The sequence below is a fragment of the Eschrichtius robustus genome, chromosome 9 (assembly GCF_028021215.1).
Source record: "Eschrichtius robustus isolate mEscRob2 chromosome 9, mEscRob2.pri, whole genome shotgun sequence".
In the NCBI taxonomy this organism is placed as follows: Eukaryota; Metazoa; Chordata; class Mammalia; order Artiodactyla; family Eschrichtiidae; genus Eschrichtius; species Eschrichtius robustus.
In genome coordinates, this window is record NC_090832.1 from 10,225,792 (window position 1) to 10,250,733 (window position 24,942).

At 43.2% G+C, this 24,942-nt stretch overlaps 1 protein-coding gene across 1 annotated transcript in view; it reads right to left on the reverse strand.

Annotated features, from left to right (window-relative positions):
• Positions 1-3,689: 3,689 nt before the first annotated feature.
• Positions 3,690-24,942, reverse strand: part of ARID1B (AT-rich interaction domain 1B) — a 405,049-nt gene continuing 383,796 nt past the window's right edge. Inside the window, 7 exon segments of the mRNA XM_068550751.1 lie at positions 3,690-7,894; positions 10,538-10,668; positions 12,521-13,304; positions 14,725-14,821; positions 17,222-17,372; positions 22,990-23,162; positions 23,775-23,913. Coding sequence (XP_068406852.1) covers positions 6,170-7,894; positions 10,538-10,668; positions 12,521-13,304; positions 14,725-14,821; positions 17,222-17,372; positions 22,990-23,162; positions 23,775-23,913 — 3,200 coding nt within the window. The 3' untranslated portion in view covers positions 3,690-6,169.

Consider the following 24,942-nt stretch of genomic DNA (forward strand, 5'->3'; position numbering starts at 1 on the left):
TGGAGGTGAGAAGGGAGGCCCAAGGCAGGCTTGGAGGACTGAGACCTGTAACATGGGCTGCTTACACCAGGGAGTGGGTGATAATTATGTTCGTATCTCAACACGAAACATACAGATGAAGCGCTTGAGGACTATGAAGATGACAGCAGAGAGAGACTGTTGGAAGGACCTGTCATTCAAGGACAGAGCATTGCCCAGAAGTTGCTGATTTCGGTTTGAGTTTAGACTGTGTTCCCTTGAACAGAGGCACAGATGTAAAGTGAGCCTATGACATTGTGTCTTGGTCATGAGACTTTACAAAAGACACCCCCATCCCCCTGCTTCAATCTGTGGCTAACATACTTCATGGCTTCTGTTTTAAAAGTCCGTGTCTCCTCTGGATTTGGCATAAAGCTGAAAACATTTCTGAGGCAAATATACATTCTTGGAAAGGTTTTGTTCCAGCTACTTTGTGTGTCAGCCTCTGATTCTGTTCTGCGAGAACGGATGTTATAAGGTTCTATACTAAGGCTTCTATAAAGAACAACTAATAGCTATGAAATTCTTTCAAGTGCAAAAAACATCCAAATGTGAAGTAATTACCACTTACCAGTAAGCAGTGTTATAAATGCTGCTGGTTCTTGCCTGAAGGAATCGCTTTTGTTTGGACAAGGATATCTTCAAGGAGCTGAAGCCAAGTTTAGGTTCCATAAGTCTTTGGGAAAATCTAGTTTGTTGAACATACAGATCCAGGGCCAGCTAAATACCAAATTTATGCAGAAGATCAAAGCTCAGGCTTCATTTATTTACCTGACCTTAAGCGTACACGGAAATGAAGAACATCCTTAATTCCACTTCTATATCCCACAGATATATGGCCCATCTCCAGCTAAGTGTGAAGACTGCAGTCCTTTTTCTCTAGGGAGGCTCTCTGCTGTGCACATCAGATGAAAAGGAATAGCAAAGAAAACACTGTGATTGGGCCACCTGTGATATTTGACGCCTGAAATATGTTATGAGCCACTTTTTTTTTTAGAAGGACAGGACAAGTTTACTGCATGACTGCACTGTATTCCAGAGATGTGCTTCTTCCCCCAAGGCCTGCAGAATGAAAGGTGAGGTCTCCTACCACCTCTGGATATCTGACAGCCAAAACTGACATTCAGTAGAGAAATTATGCAGAATCACCCTTGGCACTAAACACAGCCAATCAATAGACTAAGCTTTTATGGCTTTTACTAGAAAACCCAAAACAAGTCACACAAACTGTGTGACTGACTATGAAAATGGAAAGATTCTCTTAGACCAGATTTTTAAATTATGTGAAATACGCTTTCTGGTTTATGTATGTTTGGGATTAATATACAGTGACCGCTTAGGTTACAAGACCTTTATACAATTATCTAATTTAATCCTCACCAATCTTGAGGTAGGTGTTACACCCACATTACAGGTGAGGAAGTGAGTTTCAAAGAATGTAAGTACCTTGCTGAAGGTCACGGAGATAGCAAGAGAAGATTCCGTGACGTCTCCTTCAATGAGGACATCTCAATTTCAGTTTAAGAAATAAGAATACGCTGAGGATAAGCAAGGGACATGGACGTTTAGAAGTCAAGCATGATCCTCAGCTAATGCAGTTATTTCCCAAAGCTCTGCAGCATGTTTATATGAATTGAAAAAAAAAAATTTCCGAGGTTGATTAAGTCAGGAAATATTCGGTACTTGGGATAAACAGATTTCTTTTTTGTAGGATTTCTCAGTCTTTAACGTGATACTATGGATTACAGATGCCCAAGAGGAGAACATGTGAGGAGTGGTTTCTTTGTTTTTTTTAGATCTCCTCTGTTTCTTAGAATATACTTTAGAAAAAGCTGGGGTAAAACTTGAAAAAGTCCTTGAAATCAGATTCAGGAAGAAAAATGAGTCTCATACTTTGGGACACATTTGATGTTCTTCCCCCAACTTCCCCTCAGGGTTTCATATATTTAAATCCCAAGTGAATTAACTTGACTTTGGCATTTGAGGGGATTGCACGACTTGGATCATCATAAAACAAATGTAGGACTGGAAATCAGCAGATAGAAGCATGAAACACAGTGACTGGAGATGGGCATGGGCACGTGTGGCGGTTTGTGGAACTTAAGAACAAAAAAGCCCTTAAATAAGGTTTTCTTATATAGTTTTAGTCGATTCCTGAACTTCCAAGGGCTGATCACGTAAGCTGGGATCACTGGGTGCCAGGCTACTGACTCTGGCTTTTTCCCCTCCACTTGGGAACGTACAAGCACCCTCATGTGCAGAGAATCAGGAAGGGAACCAGACGCTTTAGAGTCACACTGTAGGGCTGGAAGGGGCCTCAGAGACGCGCTGTCCCACTGCGTTTTCTAGAGCTCACAAGCATGTGGGTCAGGCCCCAGCTGAGAGTTGACTGAGTTCTGATTTTAGTCCAGAACTCTTCTTATACCAGACCCCAATTCCCACAGCTAGAGCCTCACTTCACTTCTTAGTCAACAAAATGTACTCAGTGTTCTCAATGCATAAAAGCTGTATTTTGGAAGATGAGTTTATTTCTGTAATTGTCTGACAAGAATGACCAAAACATAACTGAATCAGGGTCTTTGCTCATGAGTGACCCTTCAGCACCTAGAACAGAGCTTGGCACGCAGCATGTGGTCAGTGCGTTTCTGCTGAATTAATGAATAACGTGACATCTTAGCAGGTTATATACTATCACCAAAAATATGTAATGGCATTTTTAAAAGCTCATTTGACTCTGAGGTTCTCCAAGGGAGCTGACGGGATGGTGGAGTGCGGGCATATCAGGCAGCTGCGCTCAGCTCCCCAGATAAAGAAGTGAAACAAAACTCAGCAAGAAGAAAATGGGCTGTTTGAATTGTCACTTTGGCTCATTTATAATACTTTCTTTGCTTCCTTGCAGGTGAACAGATATGGGAATCTGTACATGGTGTTTGATAAAAAATGAAATATTTCCAGCAGGTTTTAAATGGATGATTTCAGGGCTAAAGCCATTTTCTTTTCGTAAAAGAGGTAGTTAATAGCTTACATTCTTTATCACCAAACTGCTTATACCCCCTTAAAAAAAATCGTTCTCCGTTATAACTTTAAAAAAACTGCCTAACTAGTTTTTGAATAGGCCACATTCACCAATAAAAACTGATTCTATATCATTCTCAATCTCAAACAAAACATTTGAATAGTTATTTCTGCACACATGCCACCCAGTAATATCTTATGTGACATTAAAAAATTCACTCAAATACCAACAGATTCAACTTTATAGCACCATTCCAAAATACTAAACTTTCTTTGCACCTTTATTTCAATTTTTTTTTTTTTTTTTTTTTTTGGTACACATTTAAAGTATGGGCATCCTGTAAATTTCTGAAAAGCCTCATAGGAAAAAAAAACCAACTCATTTTTAGGACAAAGCAATAACTCAGTTTGTAGGCAAGATGATCTCAGGCAGGCTGTAAGTTCTTCATGGGCTTCTGTAGTCTTCATTCTGGGGTGAAAATGTAGAAAGGATGCTAAAATCTTCCTGGATTATTATAGAGATTATGCTGTGTATCGTATGTAAAATCTTGTTGCTCAGACTCTAGGTATTGATAGCAACCATGACAAAAACAGTCTTTTGTAATGATTTTACTCTTTTGATTGACAAACTTCAAAGTTTGTGTATACCTTTTATTCATACTCTGTAAGAGAGAAATTAGAATAATATTGAATCCCCTCTTACACATCTCCATATTTGAAGGTTGGAGCACTAGAATCTGTTCTTAGCAAGCAGATGTATTTAAAGTAGAATTATAAATGGGTTTTAAATTCAACCTATATTTGGCTGCCTTATTATATAAGAAGACTAAGTAATGTGGGAGTTGCCAGATGATGAGAATGCTTGCAGAAAAAATTTTTTCTTGTAACACTGGAGCCCTGTTTCACACTCTGATGATACCTGAGTGCTCTCGTCTAACTCTTCCGTGTATTACCATGAGTAATGTGCGCCCGGGTAACAGGTCTGGCGAATGGACTTGGAATTTCTGTGTCTGCTGAGATTGTAAGGTGGTGTGAAGAGGTAGAGTCAGAATGGTGTCCACTAACAGCTGAACTCTGCAGCCGTTTCAAAGAAATTGATTGTTACACAATAGCAGTCAACGACCCAGGAAGAAGAAGTTTAAATTAGAAGTGACAAGTATTAAAAAGCTGCTGTGCACCGGGTAGGAAGGAATATGAGGATATTAATATGCCCTGAAATAGAAATAATCACTTTGCACTATGTACACCACATACAATATAACATATTCTTTTTAACATTGCACAATATAAATATTATACACGGTGGAGTAAACTAATGCAAAATAACTTTGAGGCACACAAGAGAAACATGGAATAGATTGAACTCTGATCGAAATTAAGATAGGGATAGAAAAAGGCAAGGTGTTACACTGGCAGGCCAGTGAGCTCCTGGGATCTCACCTCAAGGGCCGGCAGCCACCTGCCATACACACTGAAAATTCTCATACCTCAATGTTGTTAGAGTTGATTGCTTCAAACAAAGACTAATTAGCTAAATACTTTGAGAAAATCAAACTGTTGCTCCCCACTCTCAAGTAGGTAACCCTTAAAGGTCCCTCCCGACCTCAGGGTTTCTTAATGAGGGGCTATGTTAGTTACACGGCTGTTTTTCCCCTATTTCTTGTTACTTGGTTACTATGAAACCACTTTAAGGAAACTAGAACAGTATTCAAGAACACCCATCACAGTGCTTAACAAGATTTAATGTACATTTATTCTTAACATGTGGAACATATAAAGATTTTATACTGAATAAATGATATTCATTAAGCCAGAGGAAAAGGAGGAATTTACATCAAGTTTTTTTCTTTTTTTTTAAACTACATTATCTTGAAATACAAATGTGGATTCTCTTCACTGAAAAATCTTTGAAGTTGTGTTTCTTCCTTTTAGTTGTATTTTTTTCTTTTTGTCTGTACTGGTAACCATTGTCTAAATCAATCCATATGCAACCATTTCCACACCTTGATTCATGAAGCAAATTGTGATCAGCTGCTCTCCCGAAATAGAGCATGACTTTATACATACAGAAACTTGTACATTACCCTCTTTTTTTTGTTTTTTGTTTTTTTGTTTGTTTTTGTTTTTTGTATTTTTTCTTTTTTTTTGGAGATATGGCCCTAATGAAAAAATATATAAAATAAAAATAAAAAATTATTTAAATCTACCAACACTTCGTAGTTACCACATCATGAAAAAGAAACTAAAAACTCTGTACTAAAAAAAAAAAAAAGGAAAAGAAAAAGAAAAGAAAAAATGAGGGTATGTTTAATGTACAACTTCTATATACATCACAGCCCATAGGCAGTAAAAAAAATATTTAAAAAATGATTAAAGGAATTGTGAAGAACTGTCATGTGGAAGGTCAAACAACAGACAGCAGACATGACGGTAGTGGTGAGGAAGCAATTTCTGTTGATCGTTGTCAGGTATGTGTTTTCAATCTTAACTTAAAGAAACATTGTTTTTGCTCCTAGCCTAATGTAACCATTTTCCTGTGGAGAAACCAGTATCATTTCATACTTTGACTGCTGACTGACACACCTCCGTGAGCCCCTATACCTACATCTCTAGAAGTTTCTATTGCACAGAGCTTTGGGCGATGGGATACAGTTTTTATTTTTTCATTCTTTGAAGAATAACACAGCTAGGAAATCGATAATTTTTCACCTTTTTGCCTCAGTGTGGTGAAATTTTCCCATCTTAGCATCTTTTACCGTAACTTTTTTCTTTAAAGTCAATTCGCTTCCCAAAAAATGCAGTAAGACATGGAAAAGCACATTAAAAAGAAAATTGGTGAAAAACAAAAAGTGACCTTTGAATGCACTAGACAGCAACTTTGGTTAAAAAAAAAAAAAAAAAACAACAAAATAAAAAAACCCCCAAAAGGATGTACTTATACACACAGACGGCAAATATTAATTTCATAACTGTTCGAATTAATGATCTCTTTAATTCCCAATTGGTAAATAGTGGATGGGGCAGAGGAGCAAAGATTTTCTTTCCATCTTCCTACACTGGAGAAACAAGAACAGAAAACAGCCAGTTATACGGGAGCCTCTAGTCTTCACTCACACATGCTGCCTTCTCACTGATGTCATAACTGCCCAATCTGAAACAGTACATCACAGATGACAGACGCAACCAGAGAGTTCAGGACGGCTGATATCGAGATATCCAGCAATCGACCCTCGTGCAGAAGGAACTCTGAGCGGTTCTCGTCCACTCTGGCCATGGCCAGCAGAGCCTTGGCCGCCCTGCACATCATGTCCACGCTAGGGGGCTCTAGAGGCGGGGGCTGCATGTGCATGAGGTTATGCTGGCTCTGCTGATACTGGGCCATCGTGACCCCATCCTCTAGGAAGCTTATCAAGTTCCCGATGCTTCCTTTCTGCACAGCTATTGCCCTTGCAGCCAGCGCGTCCCCTTGGGCAAGGTTCGATAAAAGCGCCATGGACATTTCTCGACAGACTGGGTTTTTGCGATCCCCAACGTACCTAACTAACGTGGCATAGAATTTCTCCTGACGACTAAACGGAGGCGTAGCCAAGATCAGGTCCACATTGTTGTCCTGGATGCTGAGTTTACAGAGCGTCTCCAGCACAAGTCTCTGAGGCGACAGGACAGAGTTGGGTCCCACAGTGGGAAAGGGGTCTTGTGCCTCTGCTGACGGGCACACCATCCAGTGCAGCAAGCCATCCAGTATTGGCAAGCAGATGCTTTCCGTGTAAGCAGACAAGTCTAGCTGCCCAGAAATGTTGGCCAAGGTGACCAACGTGTTATCCCTTAAGACCTCGAGGCAGTCCCACCACCACTCATCTTTGCTGCAGGCCACCCCTTTGTCCTCGTCTTCCTCCTTCTCGTAGGTCTGCGGCGCTCGTTTTCTCTCGGGATGCTCGTGGTGAAGGAGAATCAGCTTCCCCAGGATCAGCACCAAGCCTGGATGTTTGGACATTTCGGCGTCATTCCCAGGCACAAAGGACAAGCTCCGGACGATGTTGGACACGCAGATGCAGCGCTTAGCCAGCGAGTCCTGCCAGTGCGCGACGGTGCAGAGCGGAGCCTCGTCCCGGCTCCTCGGCTCGTCCTCCAGCAGCTTGATATTGCGGTGGCTTTTGGCTTGATGGATTCCAAAGGGAAACTTACTGCTTTCGGTTTGGGCACCAGGGTTTGTGTCTTCAGGAAGAGCCCCTGGCCGAGCAGACAGGACATCATCAATGGTTGCAATGATGCTCTTCTCTTGCTGCTCTTCAGAATCCCCTTTGCCTTCCTGCTCTTTCTTTCTGCCTGTGGAGCTTAAAGGGGGAGGTGGACGCCTGCGAGGAGGGATTTCCGTCTTGCTCTCAAAGTGCGTCTGGATGTGCTCGGTGGTGTCCCCACCGCCGAGCTGCCAGTGCAGAAGTCCACTGCTGAACTCCTGCACACGACCCAGCTTGTCAGACCGGTCGACGACAAACAGGTTGTTCTTTTTGACTATCTTGATTGGCAGCTTGTCGAACTTACTGGCTTGCCTGGGCTTCTCCTTTGGATCCGCGGTGGCATCGGGGGAGGCCAAAGCCGTGCTGCTCCTGTCCTCAATCTCCGCCTTCCCACCGTCTTCCTCCTCGTCTTCCTCCTCGTCCTCCTCCTCATCAATACATTCCGCATCTTCTTCCTCTTTCCCGGAATCGTCGGCCGAGGACTGGCTGTCATCTCTCTTTACCACATTGTGATCAAGTGCTTTTTGGCTGGGGTCTCCCACTTCATATTCCATAAGAATCCCAAAAATGTCAATCAGGCATTTCCTAAAGTACTCTACTAAAAGTTCGAGAAATCCGGACAACTAGAGAGACGAGAAAGAGAAGAGGTACCATGTCATAACCTCAGGTGCGACTGAGAGGGTGAAAATCCTGATAGCTAGCAATGCATTTGCTATGATTATTTCCATGTTTTAATTCCTTTTTGGCTAGGCCAGGAAAGAGAAACCATATGTCAGCTAGAACTATCTTCCTGAATTTTTCATTATTGATCAAACCAACATTTACCATCTTTCTTATTTGCTGTTTACTTTCTTACAGTATCAACATGAAAACTTACTTGTTATTTTCACATTTCTGATATTATCAGTGAGGGAGTGTGCTCTGCTGTTCTTTACCTTTGTTTCTGACTTAGACACAATGCAATCATGACTAGGAGAGTGGGAACGTGGATTTTCTAGACTCATGTATCCAAACTGAGTCTGTCCTCTTATTTATCTGAAACTTTGCTTGCCTGGATTTTTATGGTTATAATTCTTAGGATTTTATGGTTATTTTTGTCTTAGGTGCCAAAGGTTATTCTAATTTACATTCTCCATATATTTGGGGGAGAAGATAATTTCAGCAATGTAGTAGCTCATAAACACAAATCAATTTAGTCCCTGATAAATGAATGAGAATGTTTCACAGAATGCACTTTTATATTTCAGCTATTCACAACTCCAGCTGAAAGACAAAAGCCACTATGAGAACCGTCTTTGTTTCCTTTAAGCAAATGTTTATTTCAAGAAAACCAACATACTCCATGGTTAGCAACTGGCCTGATCCCCTCGACACCATGCCGCTGCATTTAGGGATGATAAAGGGTAAGTAAGTGAATGAGGATTTCTTAATGACAGATGTTATGGAAATCAACCATAATTTCATATCCTGCTGTAAGTTTCCTGAAAGTGGGTTTGAAACAATTATTAAGAAGTAAGGGGGGGGCTTCCCTGGTGGCGCAGTGGTTGAGAATCTGCCTGCCGATGCAGGGGACGCGGGTTCGAGCCCTGGTCTGGGAGGATCCCACATGCCGCGGAGCAGCTGGGCCCGTGAGCCACAACTACTGAGCCTGCGCGTCTGGAGCCTGTGCTCCGCAACAAGAGAGGCCGCGATAGTGAGAGGCCCGCGCACCGCCATGAAGAGTGGCCCCCGCTTGCTGCAACGAGGGAAAGCCCTCGCACAGAAGCGAGGACCCAACACAGCCAAAAATCAATAAAATAAGTAAATAAATTTAAAAAAAAAAGAAAAAAAATTATTAAAAAAGAAAATCTATTAAAAAAAAAAAAGGAAAAAGAAGTAAGGGGAAACCCAAGGGCCAACCAGATAGTACTTGCTTTTAGGGGATGAAGGCACAATTTTTCAGGTGGAGGTTTGGATGTCACCCCCCCTTCCCACCTGGCCCCCAACTTAAAGCTTAGTTTCTTCCCAGGGCAAGGGAAGCGGGAGAATTGCTGACGCAATTCTGGTTATGAAAAAGTGTGCTCAAGACCAGTTAGTTCACCTAGCATAAGGATGAAAATTTATTGCTCTAGCAAAGGTAGTATATATTCTTTTAATACTTATTTTCTGTTAAAATGGATTTCACGCAATGTTTATGACCTTATTAATGTACTTGCTATCAACTGAAGAATTGCCCTTCAGAAAGGGCTCTAATGAGGACTTAAATGAGAGAAGAAAGAGGAAGTGGAAGATTCTGGTCCTAGTTCAGTAGAAGCAAGGCAATTAGATGTTTTGGCTTTTTTCGGCAAAAGCAGAGTTGTTCCTACACAGAAGGGAAAATAACCTTTTCTGATTTTTGTTTCTAAATATTTCTTAAAAAGTCTGTAGTCCAGCTGACTCTTGGGCCTTTTTCCTAATCCTCAGCTCCCTTGCTCTCTTCTAGCTATTACGCTGGCAGCTACTTGAAGACTAGAACAGAACAAAGGAGGGTTTTTTTTAAAAAAGTAGTAGGCTTGTAAATGACTGCTTCAAAATAACCTTGAGGGAGGCAGAGACGGGAGGGAATAGACCGAGAAACAAGTTTGGCCATGACCTCATTACTATTGCAGCAGAATGATGGGTACAAGGGGGTTTCTTAAACTGTTTTCTCGACTTCTCTGTATATTGGTTTGGCCAAAAAGTTCGTTCGGGTTTCCATAACAGACAAAACCCAAGCGAACCTTTTGGTCAACCCAATACTATACATTTTCTATAATATAAAAATTCTTTTTAAATTTCACATTTCTTTTTAATTAAAAGAAAGATGTTAGGTTCCCCTGGAAAATAGGGTAATGTCTCACTGCTATCTACTACATGGTAATGTCTCATCCAACACTGACTACAGCCATAACTTTATGTTACATTTGGATTAACTCCCATTGGCCTGCTAATATTCATTCTAAACAACAATTTAATTTTACCACTATTGTCTATTCCATATACATACACACATGTGCACACAAGGTCACTATTTTCTTATGAGAAACATAGGTATGTGTATATTTATACTAAAGACTGAAATAAATTATTATTCCAGACAAAATTCTCAGACAACTATACATTGATTGATGATGGTTTATAACAGCTGCAATGATAAAAAAATGTTAGCTGGCGAGTGCTAATTACCTTAGGCATTACAGCTTAAGCATTATGCACTACTTCACTTTCTTATTCTAATTTGGTCCTCAGCTGGATTGGTGCTGGCTTACCTGGGAGAGGTTGAAAGTAGCGACAGTGCTGTCATCATATAGAAGAATATTAATAGTGTCCAAAGCCCAAGTACTTTCAGCCAGAAGACCTGACTTAAGGGACATCATCACACGCCAGGCCTCAGGAGTAACTAAAAACGGGGGAAAGAACAAGGATATGATTAATACTAACTCTACGCATGAAAGAATAGAAAATAACAAAAGAATAAGAAAAAGAAGCAGAGTGTTAAGTTAAATATTGATTTTAAACAAATGTTCTGAGGGACAGTTAAACATGGTCATTTCAGATTCTTAGGTGGAGGTGACAGCTGCACTAAGAAACTTCTGTGGCTGAAGAGCTTTTTGCTTTGCAGGTTAAACAGAGGTGGGAGTGGGTGAGCATGAATGAGCCTTTCTGTATGTCTTCTTCTGCTCCGTTCACAAATGTCTCAAGGTGGCATCTTCCGAAGGCTGGTGAATACGCAGAATATAAGCAAAATTTAATTCCCAAACAGCACCTTCTCAGATACAAAGCCTTCATTCTCCCGTGCCGTCTTCTGTCTGAGCTCCTGCCCGCACAATGTGCTGCGGACAAGTATTAGCACTTTGACGGTTCAGGTTTTTCAGGAGGTTGGCTTGAGCCAGAGCGACAAGAGGAAAGATCTGTTAAGATCTGTCAAAAGATGGGGCTGGGAGGAGACCCCCATCATGTGTCTGAAATTTCAAGGGAAGCCATCTCAGGAAACCGGCGGCAGCACGTGGTTCCAGCAGTCGGAACTCCCCACAGGAGCAGGCAGGCCAGACGCCAACAGCAAGCTCCTGTGTGGGGCCGTGGGTTTCCACCTTTATTTTAATTTCATCGAGTTTTCAAATTTTCTAAGATAGGCACATAATGCTTTTGCAGTAGAAAAGGCAAGCTTTCATTTTAAAATAAGGAACATAAGTTTCCCTAGGTTGGTATAACATGGACTAAGAAATTTTTTAAAAATTTAAATATATATATTTATTTAAACATCTATACACACACACATAAACACACAAACACATGCGTATATTTTTACATATATATTTCCATACGTAACGTGGTGCCCAGGGTCTATATCTCTCTCGCCTCCAGTGCCCTCTCTATGTAGAACTCCTTACTCCCCACCCCCTATATACATCCTTAATGTCCAGTGATTGAAAACATCCTTGATAGCTTTAATTTTCTAATCACTGCAAACGATTTCAAGCCAAGTGATTCTGAGATTTTTGGAAAAAAATTTTTATACAACTGAACTCTATTAATTTCCTTTGCTGTGTTAAAAAGTACTTCAAAAATAATGCAGAAAAACTCTGTGTACTCCCAGATACTCCGAATCTCTACTGAGTATTCAGAACATTCCGAATAGGATGAATAAGTGACATCAGCGTTCAACGGAAAGAGTTCCTCGGCCGCTATCAGCAGTGCTGCACGGATTACAACAATTCTATATATCGTGTCCTATGAAGTTCCATATTGCACATCATGTATCTATCTACATAGCACAGTCAGTTTTCTGTTCAGTTCCTGGGGAAACTCACTGTCTTGTATGTTGTTGCCAAAATTACAGAGTGACCTGCCGTCAAATCTTCTCAGGCCGCCCTAGTGTTTCATCAGCCTGGCAGCTGCTCTATTAAGCACACATGGCAGAGATTAAGTGTTTGGTTAAGATCAAATCTTTAAGCCCAAAACACAGTACACGGTCACCGAGGAATCCCTGGTCTCTCACCTGGAGCTCTACCCTCTCACACAAATAACACTCACACGTGAAAACGCCATTTTAACTCTCGCTCTTCTCCGGCACTACTGCTTAATTCACACGAGCGGCTTCCAACTGTTGCTCCTGCACAAAAACACGTCCTGACAGTCTGTAGTCACAGAATGGCATCCCTTTGAGATTAAGCAACTACGTCTAACCTAAAATTAAAATTCTAGATCACAACAGGAATTCATTTCAGGAGCAGAGCCTTGGGAGTGCTTACCGATATCTTTTGAGGTAATCTTCCGCCTTTGTTTCAAGACGGGCTGTGATGCTTCCACAGAGCCAGGCGGAAAGGTAATCTCCCTTCTGATTGGGGGCGGCTGGGGGGGCGGCCCCGTGACCTGGGCCGTGGGGACGGTGGGCATGACCTTCTGCATCTTCATGGAGGGCAGGAAGGGGGACTTGCTGGGAGACATGCGGCTCTCCAGGGAGCGCTGGAAGGAGGCGGGGCTGGGCGCCCTGGAGATGTGGTTTGGCAGCGATGGTGGCGTCTGGTAGGATGTCTGAGGCGGGCGCGTGATGGGCTGCATGGAGGCTGAAGAGGACATGTAAGGCTGACGCTGGCTGACGTGAGAAGGCCACTGGCTCTCGTGGTTTATCCTTTGATCAGGTACCATCATGTCGTCCGTGCGGTTCATGCCTGGGTAAGGAGGTGTCTGTGCAGGGCCGCCGGGGCCTTGCCTGCTCTGGTAGGGATAAGGCATATCGTTGCGTGTCGCCCACATACTCTGCTGAGGCCCTTCGCTGGAGGACGACTGCATCGGGCCGCCCATCATCTGAGGCGGGATGCCGTGCGCCTGTATCTGCCCCGGGCCTTGCATCCTCTCTCTGGTATAGGGGTACGGGTACTGTCCCTGGATGGGCCTCCTGTCGGGTCCGGAGTAGGAACTTCCGTACTGGTTATACATCTCTTGCTGCTGGTTGCCATACTGCATGTTGTACATGTCTCCCTCGTGGCGTTTGGCTGGAGGCCCATACATGCCATCCATATGGCGCTTGTAATTCTGAAAATTCACATAAAGACGAATCATACTGATGTGCTTTTACAGGTATAATCACACACTTAAATTATGCAAAACAGTTATTACCTGGTGGAATGTTCATTTCAAAATGAATATGGGAAGCTCCCACAACATCTACGGACTAACAATTTACGCACTATATTCAGTATTACATAAACCATGTCACGTACTCTGCAGGAGCTTTCGCAGTTTGTTTTCATGTGCTTCAAATTTTCTGTGGGGAAAAAAAAAAAAGCCTTCTCGCCTGGTATTTTCCAGGGCTGCAATCTGGGGAGAGTATGGTTTTGGTGACCACCACAGAGGCAGTGCCGAACAGGGGCTTGGAGATGCACTAGGGTGACTGCCGTAGGTAGAGAGAGACCTCATCGGAATGGACTGAGCACTTTGAGGGCCAGCCTGAAGGGGTCCTGGGTTAGACAGATTCCTTGGGCCTAACTTTACAGAAAAACTTGCACACAGAACCTGGCTCCTCAGACTGGACCTGTGCCCCCTGACACCTGACATTCCATGGCCCCGTCCCAACTTCCAGCTTGTCTGGGTCACATTCTCCATGAAAGCCTACGAGGACAGGGCTGGTGCAGCCCCTGCTCCTAACTCTCCTCCCCAGGGACGCCGGGGGTTCCAGCACTTGATCAGGGCTCTGAAGCTCCTGATGAGAGGGAGGGAGGGAGGTGCTCATGTGTTAATTAGCGTTCTTTCACTTGACTTGAAAACTGTTTACGATCAGTTGGTTTGATAATACAATTCACTGTATAAACATGCTCCAATAAAATTAAATAAATGTTTAAAATCCCTTCTATTTTACAAGAGGTCTTAGACCTGAAAAGTTGTTTAGAAACAGCAAATTCCTGTGTCTGAAAAGCCACGGCATGTTGTGCAATCCTCTGCATTAGTCGTGATAACTGCAAGGTTACCTCACATACTTCACCATCTCTGAGCTGCAGCGCTGTGTAAACAGCATGAACCTAACACCTATCCTATAAAGTGAAAATATGCGGTCATTAATATCTTACTCTTAAAAACAAATCAACTTTCACTATTAGTATGTAATATTTTAAGTTGTTTTCCCTACATATCCTCTTTAAAACATATTGACAAATTTCTGTGCTAAAATGTCCTTTGACACAATAGTACACAGAACACACACATGTCTAAAACATACTTGAACTTGGGCTTATTATTTACAAGGATGAATGTCCTTAACTTCCTACAACATGTTATATTTTCAAGAGCTATTTCTAATTTGCTGATTTCAAAATCCTAAGAATATTTTCTTAGCATAAACAAACATAACCTGATTGTTATATGTCACTTTTGTTATACTTCCTAAAACTGTCCCGAAGTAGTACGAGTTTGAATTTTAAACAGAAAGCACAGAGATGCATGCCGCTCGCCAACTCACCGTCTGCTGTGGATACAGGCCCGGCTGGTGTCCTCCATATGGCGGCTGTCCTGAGGGAGGGCCTTGGCCTGGGTACTGCTGCCCGTAAGGTTCATGCCTAGAATGAGGCAGTCAAAGAAAACTTCATTTACCATGGACCTCAGGCCAAGGGAGGAAGGAAGAGTCCATTTCTGGAAACTCCACGGCACCCTCCCGACAGGCACTGTTGAGTAGCAGCAGCAGTTCAGCTCCCAGCAGAAGGGGTGGCAGCACCCACTGTGGGGACGCTGCCAATCCCTGGCCGGTGGGTGGGAGGAGCCCCACTGGACGGGCCGACACCCTCCGCCTTTGAAGAGAGGCCCCGCCCATCCACTGAGGGACGGGGAGGGCACGGCACACGCTGATGTGAGGTATTAACGAGGGCAAGAAATAACAGGAGAACCGAAGAATCAAAGCAGTATTTCTAGGAGAACCAGAACATTGGCATATAATGGTGGAAAATGTTTACATGTCTTACTTTCTCATCATGAACATAAAATGTGCAAGTTTTTAAAGGGATGCTTCAAAATCAATCCAAATGATACTAAGTATAGATAAAACTACTCAAAATTTCAAAGTCCTATGACCCTAAAAGGCTACAAGAAAGAATAACACGGATGATTTAAGTACTTCTATTAAATCTTAAAATGGGAATGAACAATACATTTATTTCATATTGAGAAATTATAAATACCATAAAAACAGCACGTTTAAAAGAGCGATAAATTGAAAACTTAAAAATGAAGCTGGTGTAGTTAGTATACTGAGTCTTGTAAGGAAGAGAAGACTTGGACTGAATATACTCCTAAACTGGTCAAGGAGTGAGAATAAGAAGGAAAATAAATAAATTTTTAGAATATCACACGTAAAACAGATACATGGGAAGTTTTTGCTAATGACATGGATATCTAGAAGGGAGCTTACAGTTAGGAGGAAAAAAATATAATTGACATGGATAAAATTTCAGCTGAACAAGTAACACTTTCCAGAAGAGAAAACTTAATGAGGTAAATCCTAATGTGGTAGAGCCAAAATGACTATTAAACCTAGGCCATGCACTATTCCAGAAAGCATTCTAGAAGAAATAGAAAAGCATATTTGCTTGGGTTCCTTTAAGAATATATGTCCCAGGATGACTGTTCTCCACTGAAGCTCATCAGCCTACCCCTCACCCCTACCCTCACCAAAAGCTTTTCCCGGACCCTCAAAAACAAACCAAATCTTAGTAAAACCCTGATCCAGGACACTAGACATCACACAATGTTAACTGACTAAGGCAGATTTCACAAATAAACCTTCACTAGGAGGTCAGAATGAGAAGTCGAGATTCCCGAGTCACTATTAGAAAGTACCACATGGCTTTGAGCACGTGAGGCTGTGTAACTCAAGAACCAGGCTCATAGAGAATGCTAGAAAGAAACCTTATTTGGTAAAACAGTGATTTTTCAAATCTTTTTTCCTTTGTGTTAAACCAGGGACACCTCACTACTCAACCTACAACCCCGGCATGTGTGCTGAGGAAAGGGGAGCAGTGTGGATGGAGGCCTCGCCACATGGGATTCCAAGGAAAAAGATGGAAACCATTGCCTGTCCTGAGATCTGCCGGTGCAGCGACAGTTAGAAGAGGAGCCCTCTATTGTACGTCCACTGGTTTTCTTTAAAAATGTTAAATTGAAGGCTTTGTTTCTGAGCACTTCTCCGTCAGCGAGGTAACGAACATGCCAACCAAGGGAAGGGGCTTCCGTGGTAAGGACCAAGGTCAGGGGCCTTCTTCATAAAAGGAAGTCCACCCTAAGCCACTATTTTAGGAAGCAGCTTCCTCTCAGAGACATTTCAATGACTTTCCTTCTATCTTATTAAAATAATCTGGGCCAGTAATGCAACCTTACTTGCCATTTTAATATCAAGATGCTGTCCTGAAAAAAAAAAAAAAAGATGCCCTGGCTTTTCTCAGAGATGTTTATTAAGGAACAAAGTATTTCCTCCCTGTTTAAAATGTTCACAGGGGACAGTGGAAACAACTGAAAAAACAACACCTGGAAGACCTTACCGAGAACCACTACCACTGAGCCTGCTGGCAGCCCTGTGTGGCACCACTGCCCAGACCTCGGCCTCTGGGAGAAAGGCAGGCGCTGAGGTCACAGGAGGAGCCAGGCGTGGAAGCTCGAGGCGGCGGTCTCGGTGTGGTGACAGCCCTGGCTCTCGCATCCTGAGGGAGGAGACTCTTGCCCTGGTCAGCCCAGCCCCGGCCTATTTCTAATTTGTGCTTTTGGGCACTCGCTGATAAAAATACAGCGGTACTTGGTGGCCTGGGGACAAGGGCCTTCTCCCCAGTCCTGTTACGGTCGTCGACTGAAGGCAGCCATCTGACGTGCACAATCCTTTGAAACTCCATCGGCTACCCAGGCTCAGAAATGTGTGTGTGAGGAGGGCGCAGTTTCTAGTAAGTCATCTCACCTTCATCTTAGGAAACACTCACCTTCGATCGTAACTGGCTCCATAGGGAAACTGCTGCCGCTGCCCCATGCCTAGACTGGACATCGCTCCAGACGGGCTCTGGTTGTACATGTCCTGCATGCTGCTGGTGGGCATCTGTCCTTGCGTCAGGAACGGCTCACTACTGCCAGGCACTGCAATAGTTTCAGCAACAGACAAAAAATCAAGCACTTTCAAGAGCCAAAGGGCCCAAACATCCCTTTCCAGTCACTGCTGTTATCCTTAATATGACAGACAACAATACCGATGAAAGAGCTTAATATGACAGACAACAATACCGATGAAAGAGCATAAGGTCTGGAGTCAAGATGGGCCCTGTTGGGGCAGGATTCTAAGATGGGCCCTGAGGTCCCCCTTCCCTGCCCCCGTACACACCTTGTAATGAGTCTTTCCCTCTGAGTGTGGGTAGAACCTACGAATGTGATAGGATGTCACTCCCAGGATTATGCTACATCACAGGGCAAAAGGGATTTCGCAGACGTAATTAAAGTCACTAATCAGCTGGCTGAGCTAACCAAAAGGGAGAGCACCTACGTGGGCCCTTTAAATCAGCACCTAGAGGTGAGAGACGAGCAAGTCGGAGACACTCTCCCGCTGGCCTGAGAGGCCCATGTGTTAGGAACGACGGAAGCCTCTAGGAGCAGAGAAGGCCCCAGACGACGGTCAACAAGTAAACGGGACCTCAGTCCGACAACTGCGAGGAAACCAATTCCACCAACAACCTGAACAAGCTCAGAAGAAATGGAGACCCGGCTGACAGCTTGATTTCTGCTGTGAGACCCTGAGCTGAGAACCCATAGAAACTGCGAGGGCACACGTGTATGCTGTTTTAAGCCACAGGTTTGTGTTATGCAGTAATACAGGAAACGAACACAGGCCCAGATCCATACTTATTTGGGTAAGCTGCTGAACTTCTAAGTTTAATTCCTTGTCTATAAAATGTGGTTGGTAATATCATCTCATGGAATGGTTGTAAGGAAGAGATGAAGTTACTTCCCTTCCCTTTTAGGAAAAAAAAAAAAAAAAAAAAAAAGTGAAAACCTTAACATAACCACCCATGCGCTGACTCACTCTAAAATCAGGATGAAGAAAATCACTAGGGAGTTAAGAACAGCTCAAGAAGGGGTGAGATACAACTATTTCTAACAAGGGGTAGAGTGCCAATTAGGTCAAATATGCAAATTAGCATTAGCTCAGAGCCTGAAGAAATTGGGTCAAGCCCAGAAACTAGCCTGTAGGCAAATTAAACATTTTAATGCGAATCTTAATTGATACACAGTACTACCACCACCGGAAGGTTACTTTTATGTTCCATGAGATAAAAGCCGATTAAAATTTTGTGAGCTGATAAAATTTGTTTGGCTGGTAGAGAGGTGCAAATAATGAAGCCTGGTAGACACTGGTAGAATGTGTTTTGCTTTGTAAGGTGATTTCACATACTTTATATCTTACCAGATCTTAAATCAACCTGCAGTAGACCCAGTTTTGAGGTTACTTTCCATTTTACAGATGTAAAAACAGAGACAGACAGAAGTAAGGGGGATAACTAAAGTTAAATAACTTAATTCCCTAACATAAAGAGTTCTTAAAAACCAATAAGAAAAAAGACAATCAAATTAAAAAATGGGTGAACACGTTGATGGACATTCACAGGAAACGACAAATAAATGGCCGATCAATATACGAAAAGATGTGTGACCTCATTTATAATTAAGGAAATCCACGTTAAAACAACTGTGAGGCTTTCCCCCTCTCCCAATCTGATTGGCAAATGTTAAAATGACTGATAATAATCATTCTTAGTATGGGAGGACCCACACGCTCATGTTAAGAGTATTAAATTGGTATAACTTGCCAATACCTGCTATGATAGGCTATGTTTTGGTGACTCCCTAAAGAAGCACACCTCTGGGTGTTCTGTTCATAGCTTGTGAAGTCCCACCCACTAGGAGGCTGGGCACCGGCAAACGTGATGCAGCAGAGGGTTGTGAGCGGTTGCAAGTGAGGCTGCACTTTTGGAGTGCTCCTTCTGGAACCCGTCTACCGTGTCACGAGGCGCCCAAGGAGCTCCACGGAGAGGCCCCGTGGAAAGGCCCCACGGAGGAGGCCCCCGCCAACAGCTCCAGGAGTTCCCAGTAGAGCCTCCAGGAGACACAGCCATTCAAATGACACCCCAGCTCAGCAGAGCTCTCCGTCAGGCTTCAGCTGACAGCAGGCGCCTCAGAGTCCCAGCTGAGCACGTGTGGAGCCAAGGGCCACCCCGCCCATCACAGGACTGTGAGACAGAATCCAGTGTTGTTGTTAAAGCTACTAAGTTTTGGGATAGTTTGTTACAATAGTAAAAGATACTCAGTAAATGAAAAAAGAATCCTTATCCTTTGATGCAGTTATTCTACTTCTAGGAATCTATTCCACAGAAACACTCTTACAAGTGTGAAAAAACAGCCATACTTCAATAATCACTGCATCATTATTTATAATAGCAAAATATTATGAAACAAACCATCCATTGCTAGAGCATTAAAAAGAATAAGTAGGACTGTATGTGTAGATGCTAATAAATATTCAACACACACTGTTTGGGCTTCCCTGGTGGCGCAGCGGTTAAGAATCTGCCTGTCAATGCAGGGGACACGGGGTTCGAGCCCTGGTCCGGGAAGATCCCACATGCCGCGGAGCAACTAAGCCCGTGCGCCCCAACTACTGAGCCTGCGCTCCAGAGCCCACGAGCCCCAACTACTGAGCCTGCGCTCCAGAGCCCACGAGCCCCAACTACTGAGCCTGCGCTCCAGAGCCCACGAGCCCCAACTACTGAGCCTGCGCTCTAGAGCCCACAAGCCACAACTACTGAGCCTGCGAGCCACAACTACTGAAGCCCGCGCACCTACAGCCCGTGCTCTGCAACAAAAGAAGCCACCGCAGTGAGAAGCCCGCGCACCGCAACAAAGAGCAGCCCCCGCTGGCCTCTCTCCGCCAACTAGAGAAAGCCCGCGTGCAGCACCGAAGACCCAACTCAGCCAAATATAAATAAAAATAAATACACTGTTAAGTTAAAGAATATATAAATATTCACTTATTGTTCACTTACAAGCAGTTAATCAATCAGTCCCTCAATCAGTGATGAATTAAGTGAGCAGGTGGGGAAGGCAGGCAGGTGGACAGGCGGGGCCGAGGCTACTCAGGGCTGCTGAGTCTTAGACTGGGCTCTTGCATCTACTCCACCACCACGCTACAGCTCAGCAGCAGGAGCGACAATACCAACACCAACAACAGGGAGCGTGACAGCCACTGATGTTGGTCGCTCAACAGAAAATCAGGGCACCACCAAGCTCCCCGCCACAGTATGGTGAACCGAGGAATGGAAAACTTTATTATAAAGGGGGTAGGGCTGTAAGAAAATATGCTTCCTGTGGGTTTTCTGTTTATCTGCTTTAATTTGATACTAAATATACCAGTACCGTAAGGTAGCAGGTGAGCTGAAATAGACTGGGGAAATGCGAGGCAGAGCTTCCCGCTGAGCCACTGTACCATTTACACAGTTGATGAAAACACATTGTAGAGCTACCTAGTATTTAGCCAGGTAACCCACAGTCGCCCCCCACTCCCACGTTTATTTTCATTATGAAAAAATTATCGGCATACGGAAACAAGAGAAACAGAACTCTTTCTGTCTAACGTAGCGTATAGATAGGATGTTGGAATAGTTCACAATAACTTTTGAAACCAGATTCCAAAACTTAATTATTTTTTCCATGTTAGTGTCATATTTTCAGAGTCTAAAAATGTTATATATCCACCAACAGCACTAACAACATGTTCCTTCTAGCATCTCATACCACTAAGGAAAACAGCTAACGCCAACATTCACAAAGCTTTCGAATTTATGAGCTTATGGATTTACTGCATGTTCTGCAAAATCTTTACTTGGAATAAGCAGCTCGTAAACTTTTTGAAAGGAAAAATTATAGATTATCTTGCTTTGTGTAACAGATATCTGAAATACATATGAAATACAATCTCATTTGTTAATTAAATGGTACTATGCCCAACATTTAAAAATTTGAGATAATTCATTTTTATTTTGCATTGCTCTGTAATACTTGTGAAAGCCAAGCCTTTGGGCTTTATGTTTCTCTCTACTCAAGACAGTATCAAGAAAATCATGTACCCCAAACATCTAAATACAGCAAAAGTGCTATTATTTAAGGGATCCCAGAATAAGTACTTCCATAAAAATATTATTCACCATTTTTCTGTACGCTTTTCAAAAAATATTCATATCATGCCTCAATTTCACAGGACTCGACTGCATCTGGAGGAGTGCCAACAACATTTGGCGCATGGTTGCCACTGGAGGAGCTAAAACAGGCTTAGATGGCTACGGGAGTGCTGGGGGCTGGTACCCACGAAGAAGAAACCCACCCTGGGTGTCTGCTAATGTCAGTGAGAACTCTCGGTGACCTCGTCCATCCTACAGTTGTCGATACCACTTCTCTGCTTAGTTCTCCAAGATTACACCTAATTCCAACGCTCTGCCCAGCTCCAGACATACACTCCACCACTTATCGCCCTGACTTATCCACAAGTCAACTCGGGATTTCCTTCTCTAGCTTGTTCATTTCCCAGATGTCCACACCACACGTAGTAACAGCCAACCTTATTTCCCTCTCTTTCCCAACTGCCCACACTCAGGTGGTAACATCCTCACCCTCTCAGTCACCATCACTTGGTTCTTCTCCCCACGTTCAGTCCATCAGCACACCCTGTTGTTTCTACCCCCCGACATACATACCGGGTGGTTCCACTTCTCGCTCCCTGCTGGGGTCTGACTCCAACCCATCACCTCTCCCTGGATTATGACAGTGGTCTCCCCATCTCCACCCTCACCTCTCTCCAATATGTTCTCCATAAATGTCCAGTTATTTATTTATTTTTAACAAAAAGCCCAGTCACCTCACTTCCTGCATAACACCCTTCAGCATAAAACCCCAAACTCGTCAACATGCCTAGGAAGGCACAAAGGCTCTGCCCCGTCGGCCTCGACGTGCTTAGCCTGCCCCCTGCTCTCTGTGCCCCAGGAGCCTTGCACCTCCTCAAACACACCAGCCCCGCTCCTGCCTCGGCCTCCCCAACTCCTGGCTCCTCCCCGACTCACTCCCGTCCCCCAGGTCTCAGCAGATAACTGACAGCTCTTCAGAGCCCTCTCCTCCCCGCCACCCTCCTTAGGAGATGCCCCTCCTTCCATGACCTGCACCCAACATCATTGCTCTTTGTGTCCTTTCTTGCCTGTTTGTTTCCTTCCTTCCATCAACCACCATCCTTAATCATATATATGTGGTTTAACTTACTTTTTGTTTGTTGTTTGTAGACCGTCAACTCCACAAGGAGTCTGGTTTACCAGCATTCTACCTGGCACTCAGCCCCATGCCCAGGTCATGCCATGACGACCATGACACCAACTCCAGGCTGCGCTGGGAGCACGTTTGCTTACAGTACATACCAGTCACTCTTCTAAGGGCTGTGTTTATGTGCATTAACTCAATTAATCCTTGTGACCCATTATTATCCCAATTTCTAGATGAGGAAACAGAGGCACAGAGACGCTAAGTACTGTGCCCAAGGCCAGAAATTTAGTAGGCTGGGGAGCTGGGACTCAAATATGTCTCGAATGGATCAGTGAATCAGTCACGGGATGGCAGACAGAAGAACACCCTCTGGACCAACCCTGCACAGAGGCCCCTCGGCATTTACCTTTCCTCATTCCTCCGAAGGGGTCCTTATTGGGCTCGTAGGGCATCCTGCCCATCACTTCTGGCATGCTCATGCCCTGCTGGTATGGGGCGCTCGGAGTCATGGAGTTGCGTTTTGGGAACGATGAATCACTTGCGTCTGAGAATGGGTCGTGCACACTGACTGTACTGCTTCTGATAAGATGAGAGACATGAAAGCTTAACGACAGAGCATTAGTCACCTCCAAACACTTACTGAGAAAACAAGCCAAGCTTGAAATCTGTACCTGCAAAAACCATCCAGAGTAAATCACATGAATAAAACCAGTGGTAGTTAATATTTAAAAACTCACTACAGGGCTTCCCTGGTGGCACAGTGGTTGAGAATCCGCCTGCCAATGCAGGGGACACGGGTTCGAGCCCTGGTCTGGGAAGATCCCACATGCCGCGGAGCAGCTGGGCCCGTGAGTCACAATTACTGAGCCTGCGCGTCTGGAGCCTGTGCTCCGCAACAAGAGAGGCCGCGATAGGGAGAGGCCCGCGCACCGCGATGAAGAGTGGCCCCCGCTTGCCGCAACTAGAGAAAGCCCTCGCACAGAAACGAAGACCCAACACAGCCATAAATAAATAAATAAATAAATAAATAAATAAATAAATAAATAAATAAATAAATAAATAAATAAATTTAAAAAATAACAAAACTCACTAGAGAACACAATTGCCTCTCTCTATAAAAAGTTTGCTTCAGAAAAATGAAAAGATAGACAAATCTGATTTTGTATGGCTCACAGAGATGTTTCAACATACCTTCCACCTTGCATTGGGGTCATCTGTCCATGAGGGGTGGAGGCCGGAGTAGGTGGCTTCAGGTCACCTGGAACCTCTGCCAGGGAATTACTGCCAGTTGACTGGGGAGTCTGTGGACCTTGCAAGGATCCTGAGTTAGCTGATAGTAGTAGTACCAAGAGAAAATGGGGGGAAATCTAGAGGTTATCAAGTAAGCTCATCCTTGATAGTTATTAAAAAGAAAAAAAGAAAGAAAATAAGACATCATCTTATGTAGAAATAGTAACAATATCCATCGCTGGTAACAATGCAGTAAAATTAATTGCTCTTACATTGTTTACAGTGAAAATTAGTAAAAGCTTTCTTTGTAAACTATTTGGCAACACACTTCAGATGTGAGCCATAAAATATATTTATACCTTTTGACTGGGTAATTGCCTTATCCCAAGAAAATCATCTAACATAAAGAAGAAGGCTTTCAGCAGAAAAATGTTTATTTCAGTGTTGTTTATAATGGAGGTAATCTGAATATCTGAGAATAAGGAAAAATGGGATGAAAATTTTGGTATATCAATTTGATGGACTATTGTGCTGTTATAGAAACAAATTAGAAAAATTATCTGGGTCTTAGGCAATGAGAAGTGTTTACGTTGTAAAGCAATGATACAAATTAATACAGAGCTTTATATCCTTTCAGTGCCTTCTCAATGTCTGGATATGTCTATGCTGTCGTTAATAGTCATCTTTAGAGCTATGAAATCATATTTGTTATTTACAGAACACAAGTCATATTGGTTTGGAGCTCTTTAATGTCAGTATCAGAGTTACAAGACTTGGCTTTAACTGTAATTACATTATAATAACAGAGCTCAGAACTGAGCAGATCTTTTCAAAACTTAAGTGGGATTCTTGCAAATAATTAACCCCACCTTAAAACATAATATTTTAAGGGCTCTTGCTTTATCATTGATCACAGTCTTTAGCATGTTAGGTGTTCAACAGATACTGGTTTCACCTATTAATTAAACAACCACTGATCGAATGAGTAAAGTGTTTGCTATATTGTAGGCTGTTTTCTACAGCTGGATGCACCAAAGATGGAAAAAGACAAGAATCCCTGCCCCCATACAGTTTACAGTGACTATTTTCAGAACGGTAACCCTAACAAACATTATTAATGGCTGCTTGT